The sequence below is a fragment of the Tamandua tetradactyla genome, chromosome 7 (assembly GCF_023851605.1).
Source record: "Tamandua tetradactyla isolate mTamTet1 chromosome 7, mTamTet1.pri, whole genome shotgun sequence".
NCBI classification, from domain to species: domain Eukaryota; kingdom Metazoa; phylum Chordata; class Mammalia; order Pilosa; family Myrmecophagidae; genus Tamandua; species Tamandua tetradactyla.
The window spans coordinates 65817541-65829500 of record NC_135333.1 but is presented as its reverse complement, the minus strand read 5'-3'; the positions used below and the strand labels follow the sequence as shown (position 1 = coordinate 65829500).

Below are 11960 nucleotides of genomic sequence, written 5' to 3'. Positions count from 1 at the left end.
CTCCACCTCCAGCCCCCGCTCTCTGGAGGGAGCAGCAGGAACAGACGCCCCACCGTTGCTTCACTCTCATGATGTTTATTGAGCGCCCACAGGGTGCCTGGCCCTATGCTCAGGGTTCGGAGCCACGGTCTCCGACCCAGGAAACCAGAGCTCGCACAGAGAACATTTCATAGCTGCTTAACATCTGTTAAGGGCTGGGAGAGGGGGAGGACCTAATCACAAAACAAATTCCTATTCAAAAGCAACAGAATCTCCTCTGAGAGTAATATATATTCTGCGCACACACACACACACACACACACGCACACACACGCACACACACCCTCCAAGTGAACACATAAGGATTCCCACTTGGTTGTATATGCACGCATATACAGGTGCCCGTGGGTAATAAAGTAATATATATGCGATCTGCACGCGCGCATGCGCACACGCCACCGCACAGAGGGATAATCTCGCTTATGCTATCAGAGATACTACATCTCCAGATTCTAGGGGAAGCGGTCTGTCCTAGATGCCTGCTGCATGCAAAACTTGGAAGATCCAGAGATTCACAGTTAAGGAGGACAACGGGGATACGTGTGGACTTCTCCATCCCGGGGGGGCACCCAGCCAGAGCCCTCAAGTTTGTTCTTTGTCGGCGAAAACAAAGCCTTTGTGAAGGGCTCCCAGGGCAGAGCTGAGGAGCTGGCGGTTCTCTGTCGGGAGGGCAGGGCCCTTGGGAGCCCAATCTTCCAGGCCGAGCGTAAAACTCTGGGCTTCAAGTGTGTGGTCCTGCAAACAGTTTTCCTTGGTACAAGCGCGGCAGATCGAGGTGAGAGTTTCTTTTCTCGCACACTCTCTGCAGCTTCCCCCGTGTGCTAACGCATTTTGTAGTCATTAGATACAGATGTTTCACACAGCTGCCCCTTAAAATCCAAGTCTACTGTGAAATCGAGGTCTCGCTGTGGAAAGAGAGAGAGCAGAGGGTCAGGGCTGGAAGTCGCGGCACCGGGCCCCTCCCTCCTGGCATCCCGGCTCCCCTCGGGATGAGGGGCTGTGGGGCTCTAGGTCTCCTGGTGAGAAGGTTCCACCAACAGCCCTCAGGAATCTATCCTCACATGAAGTGCTTCCATTTCTAACCCAAATCCTTCCTGTTATAATATTGAAGTGTTCCCTCTGATTTCATCTGGGGAGAAAATAGAGTGGGGTGGTTGAGTCATCAGTGGCATAACCCTCAGAGCATTCTGGAGGGTATTTAAATGAATATACCCACACCCAGGCTTGCTCAGAGATCAAGGTCTCCAGCCCACCGGGCCAGCTGAGGCAATGCAAACCAAACATCTTCCAGAAACTGCTCTTTCCTGGCCCAGCTCCTTCTGGGTGATGTAAAACCCATACAGCCTCCGCCTCACAGCCACTCCCTACATGACAGCTGGCTGCCGTCCTCATGTGCAAGAGTCCGGAGGGGAGAAGGGCGCTGGCTCCTGAGTTTTGAGGGGCTAAGACTGGGCTCCCTCGGTTATGCCCTGCCCATGCAAACCCAGTTTCCTCCTGCCTCCCTCACTAGTTCTTCTGATTGTGCACAACACACTTAAAAGGACAGATACTGTGGGATCCACTAGTATGAGATAGTTGGAAGATGCAAATTTATAGAGTCAGAGACTAGAATCCAGGTCACCTGGGGACAGGGCACGGGTAGGGGACAAGGAGTTCACGTTTAATTGGTACAGGGCTTTAGCTTGGGGTGATGGAGAAGTTCTGGTAGCGAATGGTGGTGATGGCAACCAAACACAGGGACTGTAATTCCCACCACTGAACTAGATATTTGAATGTGGTTAAAAAGGGGACATTTTAGGTTGTATGTATGTTACTAGAATGGACATTAAAAAAACAAAATCCAACAACACAGGATTGTACATTAACAGCGAAGTCTAATGTGAACTATGGACGATAGGTAATAGTATAATTGTAATGATATTGTGCCATCACTTGTAACAAAGGCACCGCACTAATGCAAAGGGTTAACAATAGGGAAAATATCTTTGGGGTGGGGGTGAAGGTGGGGGCACTCTGTATTTTCTGCATGATTTTCCCATAAACCTACACTACCCTAATCTAAAAAAATTTAAAAACAAAACAAAACAAAAACCTCAGCAAGTAGGTCCTGGGAACTCCCGAGGTCCAGCCCCACGGGTCTCTTCTCCTTTCTGACCCCTGCTCTCACGGAGGCTGCCCCGGCACTCACCACATTTTTGGCATTTGGCTTCATGGATATGGTCCCATAGATTTCTTCCCCCCTCCGGACAGTGAGGTAATCTTCCAGGTAGAAGACAGTCTGCTTCCAGTGGGTGTAGGGGGCATCAGGGGCTAAGGGGTGAGAGAGGGGGAGCAGGTAAGACACATCAGAGATGCTGTCCCCAGAATGGCCGAGGCCAGGACCCTGGGTAGAAGTTGCTGGGCTCCCCCAAGACTCATCAGACCCCTCACCGCTCTTGTCAGGTCAGGTGCCCAGTCTTTGTATCCTGCCTCCAAGTCCCCACCAGAACCCCCTCTCAGCCCCTAATGGCCTCCCCCAACGACCCTCTCAGGATTGCCGATCTCAGCTAGGATCAGAAATAAAAGCAAGCCTACACAACACATTCATACCAAGGGGTGGACAATGAATACTCTCTCACAGACTGAACTCATTAACACAAATGAATCTCAAAATGCTGCTGCTTTTAATTAGTTTGACAGAACAAAGATGTTCAGAAAGCATGGGGGAAAGATTTGCAAACTCCACAGCTGGACAAGTTTCCCCAGTTCCATTGACATCCCGGGTACTTACTCCTCAATCATACAAAGAGCTTTTCCTGCCTGAACCTAGCATCTCAGCCCAGGCCTGTTGTGGGGGGTTTGCTCTGCCCTCCTAATGGGGGTAAAAAAGAAATGAAGAGTGATTCTCACTCCACGGCCCCGGTGCTTGGTCCACAGCTCACTGCATGAGCCAACGCCTCAATGATGCTCTACCACCACCCCCGGCCCCGGATTTGTCATTAATTCCATCTATCTCCTCTCAGCATACCATAGAGCCTATACGGCAGCCAAAGCCGGGGGTCCTGCCTGTGGGCCATCTTTCCCAGTGGCAGCTGTCCTTGGAACATTCTCCCTTTCCTTGTCACTAGGCTCTCTCTTTCTCATGCCTCAAGGTCACTCCATATAGGATGTCTTCTCTGACCACCCAACCCCAGATTAAGGGTTCCACAGAACCCTGAGCTTTTATCACCCTGGTGTCTATCATACCATAGTGTAAATGCCTCTTGTCGCTCACTTGTTTGCATCCTCCACGAGAATGAAGTCTCCATGAGGGCAGGGGCCATGTCCTTTACATCCCCAATGCCTATTCTGTGCTTGGTAGATCTACAAGGTACTGAATAAATGAACGGTGAGAACCCAAAGAGCGGAAGTTCTGTGATGCTGTGATGAACCCACGCATGTGTGATTACACTGAGGCCTGGGGAGCCTGTGCTCTCAGAAGAACCCATTTGAGAGTAAGTTCCTCTTGACCTTCAGACTCTTACTGTCCTCCGCCAGGATGCGGGACTCACTAATACTGATTTTCTTTGTTGCTTATGACCAAGGCTAAAGATGAGAAGACTTGGGGAGAACACACTAAGTGCCTTTCAAATACTTCAAAAGCTGTCATGTGGAAAGACTTAAATGTGGCTTAAAGGGTAGAACTAAGGCCGGTCACTGTGAAGCAGTAAGAGCAGATTTTTAATTTACCAGGAAGAGCTAGAGCTGTCCCGCACCGTGTGTGCCGAGGCCCACTCCTGGAGGTCTTCACACACCTACCACGGAGCAGGGATTTATCAGGCACTGAGTCGGGCCAGGTGGATTATAAGATCTATTTTCACGGTGGTGAACAGTCTGTTTTCCTTTGCCCTTTGCGATAAACTGACTTGATCAAATGTCAGTGGTTTGAATAGAGACTTGAGTATTTGGGAAATCAATACAAGCTCAAGGTCATGAGAAGAAAGAGCAGCCTGTGCACATGGAAGGGGAAGGAGGCTCATGAACACGCAATCTGTGCCTCTCAGACCTTGTGGTCCACAAACACATCCAGTCTTCCAGGCTTCTAAGGCACACTGCTGTCTATAGACAAGTCCATCTGCTCCCAGAATGCTTCCCTGCCAACTGCATCTAAATAAATTGTCAAAAGACTCTCCGGTTGTGTGCAGAAAATGTTGGTGTTTGACTGACAGCACTTTCACCCCCACCTCCACCTACACCAGCTCAGACAGGTGTCTCTCCTGTTCTCAAAGACCTTCAGGCAAGGAGATCCGAACAGCCTCCTCCTACCAGCTAATCAGATGTCTTATGAGACTCCCAGAGACTCCACTGGCTCAGCTCCACCAGCCATTGGGCCCAAGAGTCTGCCCCTGATGGTGGCCCCAACAGACATGCCAGCCTTGGGTGGAGGAACGAGATTTTTTCCCTTGATAGCAACATCAAAAGGTTAAGAACCTCTCCAAAGCATCTCATTTCCATGGGGGGGCCATTAGTTATGGACTAATTGCTTAAACTGTTTTCTCCATTCTAGTTATCCATCAAAGTGCCCAGGAGAAACTTAAAACGCAAATGTTTTCACCTTGCTTCAAAAGATTTGGAATCAGTCATTCTGGAGGTAGGGAAGGGGCAGGCTTGCCAAGATTGTTCAGTCTGCCCCCAGGTGCTGCAGAGACACAGCCACCAGTGAAATCTCTGCAGGAGCAAACATCTCTTGGGCAGGTGGATAGAACATTTAACTGGGCAACGGCCCAGGTTTCTGTCTCCACTTTGCACCTATTTGCCCCATGACTCTAGGGCTCATTTGCTCCCTCCCCAGGTGTTGTGGGGGATTAGATGGGGTGAGAAGGGGGAAGTATATTATATGCGGGGTAACCAAACCTCCTGTGTGCCCAGGACAGCTCCAGCTGACTATAACTATAGCTTTGTCCATAACTATAGCTTTGGCCTCCAAAGGTGAGCTGTCTCTCTAATAGTCTAGACTGTCCTGGGGAAGCACCCAGCAGTGCTTTACACAATGGTGAGCACTCAACAAATGGCTGCAGGTTCTCAGTGAGTGAGTCTTCTCCCCAGCCCCTGCCCCAACCTACAACCATCAAGGGGGTCTAACAGGTTTTCAGCTTTTCCTGGTGTGACCAACCCCCACCTTGGCAGCCTCCCCTTTTTTCCTTCCCCCAAGCTTCCTCCCCATCAGAGTCTCTGGGTTCTAGAATAAGGCCAGATTTTCCTCTATTTTTTGAAGTGAGTGTGACCAGTACTGCCCACAGCATTCCAAGGGCAAATTCATTCATTTAGTCATTCACTCATTAAAAAAAATATTGATTTAGGGTGCCTGTCATGCTAGATAAGGCTCTAAATTTGGGAAACAGTAACCGAGATGATACAGCCTTGCCCCCTGGGCAGATCCTTCAGGCTAAGTGAGAAGACACTCAGGTAAATAGCAATAAAGTATGGTGGGAGCTGAGATCAAAGATGGGGTGGGGCGTGGGAGCATAGGGGGCTATGGCGACAAATGGTAGAGGCCACTCACCAGACTTTTCCTTATGCTTTTTGCAAAGGGTGTGAAATCCCCTTCCTTATTTCACTGCCCAATAGCTAAACTGCTCGTAGTTCTTTCAGGGTTTTAATAATTTTTCTGGTTGTAACTTTGGATTTATATTCCCTAGGGGTTTTCCAGCTTTGGGAGGGATTGAAGGCTATGTACGAAGAAGCGTCTTTGACCTGACAAAAGGACTCAACGTCACAAGATGTCAAAGTTGGAAAGGGCCTACCAGGCAATCTAGGCCCACCTCTGTCACTTCACAGATAACAAGCCCAAGGCCCAGAAAGCACATTGTTCAAGGTCATCTCCAATGTCTGGTCACGCTACCTTGCTTATTGACGGGAGAACTGGGACTCAAACCCAGGTCCACTGCTGCTCAGATGACTGCCCTCTCCCTCCCTCCCCCTTCTCCCCTTCTCTTCTCCCCCTCCCCCACACCCCACACAGCTTTCCAGGATCAGTGCCAAGGGGCCTGGCTCCATTTCCTACCCCCACCCTGCTGAGGATACATGGGGTCGGGGAGGCGACTGTACCCACTGGCTGGCACACCAGGAACCCTGGGTTCCCATGCCCATTTGCAGCAACTTCTGCCTACAGCTGCAGAGATGCCAGAGCCATTAACAGGGACCATTTTTAAGCTGCACGATCCATGATGTTTTTAAGCTGCAGGATACATGATGCGCTTTTGAGGGGCCCACCAGAGCCAGCTGCGGCGGGGCCAAGCTGGAGAACTCTGCTGGGCATAGAGGGAGAGGAGCGCACACAGCAGGGTACACTTTCGGAGTTCACTTTGCATAGAGTTCAGAAACAGCACAGATCAAGCAATCTAATGCTTCGGCACAATCTCAATACATGTGATGAAATTTTTAAACAAGGCGAGATAACAGTCATCTAGGGGGATACATAGAGGTGGCGCCTCCAGGCAGATGCTAAGGTTGCAGCAACATTTCTGTCATCAAGTTAGGCGGGGGAGCCCACAGGGGTTTATTATGTAAGTATGAATTCATTCATTTCCATTCTAGTTATTCACAATGTATGTCTAGTTAATACTTTCTAATTAAAAACTGATTTCTTGATAGTAACTAATGTATGAAATTCCAATAGGTGATAATGCATTTATTTCTAGTCATTGTTTGCATTCTATTAATATTTATTTATTTACCTTCTCATTATGGTATTAGGTGGTGAGTTCACGGGTGGTCACTATTTTAATAAATAGATAAGGCAAAAGCCAGCCACGCACAGACCCATGAGAGCATGTCCTGATGAACCAAGAATGATGATTAATGTAACTGTGCATCTGAGTTCATTCAAAACAAGAGGAACTCCTCTCCAGGTGGTCAGAATATATAGGGTCTGAGCATCGGCGCCCATTGCCAAACCCACACTAACTGGAAAAGAAATCTGCTACATGCCCCCAGCAAAACCCCACACTGACGCCCTGAGGCAGCTGGAAAAGCAGCTACCCCGATGCCTTTTCTCTCTCCTGCCTCTCGTGCAGTCTATCTGTATGGAACGCTGCAGCGCGCAGGCGCTCGTCAGCTGGAGGACATGAAGCCTCGGTGAGCGAGGGGGCGTACCCTAGCCAGGAGGTGCAACTGCCTCTCTGGAAACCAGTGAGCAGAGAGACGATGGTTCTCTAAGTTGGGTGTGGGTCCAGTTACCTGGTGGGCTTGCTAAAGCACGGATTGCTGGCTTCCACTGCCGGAGTTTCTGCTTCTGGGGGTTTGCGGCGGGGGTCCAAGAATTTTCAATTCCAGCAAGTTCCCAGCCTGGAGAACTGCCCCAAGGCATGGGAAGCAGAGGAATGTAGGGCCTCTGAAAGTCCATTTAGAGTTTACGTTTCTGGGATTCTATGCACAGGAGAGGAGCCGTGATACTATAACCTCAAAACGACAGAGGGGCAGGCTCACATGCTGTTGTAGACGCAGGGGTCTTTGAACTTGAGAAACATATTTCTTAACGTGATGGTGGCTCAGTGGCCGAATTCTCACCTGCCAAGCCAGAGACCTGGGTTCAATTCCCAGAGCCTGCCCATGCCCCCCAGAAAGTGAAAGAAAAAACATATTCCTCATCATTCCTCTGTATAGGAAGTTGTGTTGGGTTATGCTGGGGTGTGACCAACCAACAGGAAGGAAATTGGCCAATGGGTTGGCAACGTCAACACTGAAGGCAAATCCTCCAGGACCAAATTCTCTGATTATGGACTAAGCTCACCCAAGCACCCCCCACAAGGGGGGCATCTGGAATGCCCTCCGGCCACCACAGAGCCAGGTTCATCTCTAGACAGGGGTCCAACAGGCTAGAAATAAACTAGAAATAGATCACAGGGGAAGAAAGGACCAGGTAAGGGGTCTGCACTATGGGGCTGGAGCCCAGGCTTCAGAACCTCCCGAAATCTTTCCAAAGTGCCTTTGTCCACTGACTCTCTCATTACCCGCAGCAGGCAGGCCCTGGGCTAGGCATCATCCCCGGGGGTGGCAGAGGTGAGCCGGCCACTCTGACTCCATCCTTTCCCCCCAGGACCGGCTCCTTCTCAGAACCTTCCCTGCCCTCACTCCCTCACTATTGCCAGGCTGACTCCTACCCCTCCTGCAGGGTCAACATCAGTGGTCCCTTCCCCTCTCCTGGCTGCTCCAGCCCACAGGGAAGACAAGCTTGTCTGCTGCTCACATGAGGAGAATGGCAGCTGATAAGGACCCAGGTCAGGGTCCCTGATTTTCCCAGGGCAGCAAGGCAGTAGCACTGGCCTGGCTGATAGAGACCAGAAGTCTCTGGTCTTGGGAGTCAGGAGGGCACTGGTTCTGGAAAGAGCCCTTCAGTGAGGGATTAGTTAAGCCCCTTGTCCCTTTGGTTCACAGGTGAGAAAGGATCTTTCTCATCAGGATTTCAGGAAGTGAGCAGCCATTTCCTTGGATTCTGGGAGAACTTGCCCCCCTCCCCTACAGGTGCATGCACTCGCTCTCACGCACTCAGCCCCTGACCACCTGCTCCCAGGTCCCAGCCTCGTGAATGGCCGACATTGAATACATTCTCCAGGGTCGGAGCCAGGTCATTTAGTCATGTCTCAGGGATTTGCTTCACACCTCCTTTCAGCTAGGCACTCTTTTCAGAGCCAAATGCTCAAATCCCTACCCATGGGAGATACTGATGGTTGTAAAAAAGGGTGGAAATGTTGAGTAAATGATAGTACATCTGACACTGGAATCCTGTGCAGCCATTTTACAAAGAAAGAAGCCTTCACTGTGAGCCTGTAGCAGTATCTCCCAGACATGTTGTTAAATGAAGAAAAGATAGGCAGAGGGCAGTGTGTGGAGTATGATCAATTTATATTTTGAAAAAGGTGTAGTTTTGATATTGTGCAGTTATGTAAGATGTCACCAATGGGGAAAACCAGTCATGGAATTCTATGTAGTATTTTGCAACTTCCCATGAGTCTACAATTATTAAAAAAAGAGAGAGAGAGAGAGAGTATATTTAGAAATACATATGCTTTTACACCCATTAGAAATTGTGAACAATACAAATAAATCACTAGCAGTGTATGTCTCTGAGCAATGTAACTGGAATGGATGGGGAAGATAAATTTTACTTTGAATTTTATACCCTCTGTTCTTTTTTTCTTTTTGTCATTGTGCATCTGTATCATTTTGAGCATTGTCATAGTAGGCAGATGCATGGGGCATTAGTTAACCCTGGGAAGGACACTTAACCCTGACCCAAAAGAGGGGGGAAGAAAATCAAGTAACAAATGAGCTAACACATGAAGCCTGTGCTGGAGATGGCCAGGTGAGGCGGTGAGAACAAGAGAGGAAGGGAGGTAACCAGAATCTTTTGATGAGGGCACCCACGCCTCATGGCACACGCTGAATGGGCGGGGCAATGGCCCAGAGACTTAAGAAGCCTCACTGAGGTCAGGAGACCGCAAGCAGCTTGGTGTGGTTGGAGCGTGCACAGAGTGGCAGTGCTGGGACAGGGGCTGAGGAGGCTCAGAGAGGATGAGTAGTGAGGAGTGAGGTTGGAATTGCTCCCGATGGCTGGGTCATAGAAGCCCACATTCACCAGGCTAAAAAATGTGGGCTAATCTGCTGCAGGCAATGAGACACCCCTGAAGGGGGCCCGGGATGTGGGAGAGGCTTAGTGGTTGGGAGCCATTGTCAGGGACTTAATGGAGGATGGACTGGGTGGAAGTGGGGAAGGCAGGAGGGGGGCCCAGACGCCTGTTTGCAGAGACTAGTTGCCCTGAACTGTGTCACAGCAGTGAAGATGGGCATCTTATTCAACCGTGTATCCTTACCCCCCTTACCCAGAGACTGGCACCTAGAATATATGCTCAGTAAATGTTAATTGGATTCACAGACAGGGATTTGAAAGGTCTCAGGGGAGCTCATGCATGGGGGCCCCCCCTGCCTCCCCCTCACTCAACACGCTCAGCTCTGGCTGCAGCAGCCATGACTTGGCTTACCTATGCCTTGCCAAAAGTGTGGGTGACAGACCATGCCAAGGGAGGCTCCAAGAGGGCAAGCGAGGGTGTCCAGCTAAGGCTCCAGCACCTTCCCCCCACCAAGCTCAGGCCAGCCAGAGCCACTTCTCCCAAAGCTTCAGGGAAACACAGTGGGAGTAGGGTGGGAGGGGAGGGCTGGAAAGCCAGCGACAGCTCACCTGTGGAAAACCCCATCTTCTTGTGGCACTTGGTAAATTCAATATTAAAATAGGTGACCAGGGCATGGACGTAGTCATTGCGCTGTATCTGTAGGCAGAACGCGGACGTGAATGAGAGCTCCTCTGTCTTCACCGTGTAAATGTCCACCTCCTGCAGCCCGGAGAGAAAGAGCAGGGAAACTTACTGACTTCACCGGGTCTGGGTCCTGACCTGAGGTGGCCCACCTATCGGCAGCTTCCTTCCGGTGAGGGCATCTACGTTCAGTAGACTCTCTGGGGATATCATTGCTCTCACTTCCCGGGCCCACCCACTGTTTCCCAATTACCTGCTCCATCCTACCTAGGGTGAAGGTTGCTTAGGCAATCGTGCAAACTGATTTGAATCAAAACCTGAGAACAGAATTAGGAAGGTCAATCTGTCCGGGGTAGAGGCTGGTGGGATGTGCGGGGAGAGAGGGGAAGGGTTCATTAGGCAACACATCCCTAAACCAGTTCAGAATAGCCTCAGGCTGGTCCATCCCGGCAGGGCTGCATTCACCTAGAGGTTCTCTAAGGGTTCAAAGCAGCATCAGCCTCATCTGGGAGAAAACCTGGGGACGGGGGTGGTGGTGGTAGAACACCCCACAGCTACCGAAGCAGAAATTCCGGGGTTGGGGCATTCTGTAGTTTATCAAGCTCCTCCTGTGATTCGGATGAACTAGCCTACTTATTTCCCAGGTTTTTTTTTTTTTTTTTTTTTGGCATTCAAATTCCCAGAAATAGGAGCTACTGAGTATTGTCTCCAAAACAGGACCTGAACCCTAAATAAAGTCACAGACAGCTCTGAGACGCTCTGCTGGTCATTTATAACCAGTCTGGACAGTTTAAAAAAAAATACAAAGGGGAAAAAAGAGGTGAGAATTTTCAATTCTGTCTGGGGAATGGAGAACAGGAACTAATAATTCTAGCGATTTCAGCTGGGTAGCAGCAGTGGGGAGCGAGTAAAATTGAAAGAGGATTGCAATGTTCTCTTCTTTTCTATATGAAGTATGCTGACCTGCCGTTTCTTGGCTTCAACAAGACAAGGCAAACCTGCCAAGAGGCCCAGAGGCAATGAAACAGGTTTCAGCTAGGTCTAAGGAAGAGCTTCCCACTTGTCAGGGGTAGGCAGCAAAGACCTCTGTCCTGAAAACTCCAAGGAGCCAGCCAGACACCTGTGTGTCTGCAGTGGTTCCAGGTGTTCCTCCTGAGAGCCCACTGATGTAAAATGTTGGGAATAATTAGGGAAGAGGCGTATGAAGGTGGAGGAACAGTAAAAGGGCAGAGACCACATGGAATAATAGAAATGGCTTTTATATCTTTCTATTTCTAGGATAAATAAAGGAAACGCTGATGCAATATATCCTAAGGCCTTCGAAGAGAAGTCCTGCCTCCATGGAGGTGAGGGCAAGGAGGCCAATCAAGTCAGACGGTCCTGCTGTGGTCTGGCGTGGTCAGGCTTCATGGGCAGGGGGCGGAGAGCTAAAGGTCTCTGGCCCGTTAGTTGGGAAGAGGGTGGAATTGCAGGCTTTGGGGAATGTGGGTGATGTCACCTCAAAGGCAAGTTACAGTGTTTCCAGAGCCCACAGCCTGGGAAGCAAGGACTAATGGAACTGGCCAGCTCTGGGTCAGGCGTGTGGAAGTAGATGGGATGGAAAGTCCGTCTAAAAGGCTCCTTGAGCCCTTTATCCAATAGAAGAATCCCCTC

General features: G+C 49.9%; 1 protein-coding gene across 2 annotated transcripts in view; it reads right to left on the bottom strand.

Annotated features, from left to right (window-relative positions):
* Positions 1–459: 459 nt before the first annotated feature.
* PRMT8 (protein arginine methyltransferase 8) overlaps positions 460–11960 on the bottom strand; it is a 122763-nt gene continuing 111262 nt past the window's right edge. For both annotated transcript variants that reach the window (XM_077169713.1, XM_077169714.1), the window contains 3 exons: positions 10235–10385; positions 2228–2349; positions 460–944 (listed from right to left, as the gene is read on the bottom strand). In XM_077169713.1, the coding sequence (XP_077025828.1) occupies positions 861–944; positions 2228–2349; positions 10235–10385 (357 nt within the window). In that variant the 3' untranslated portion in view covers positions 460–860. The remainder of the gene's footprint in view (positions 945–2227; positions 2350–10234; positions 10386–11960) is intronic.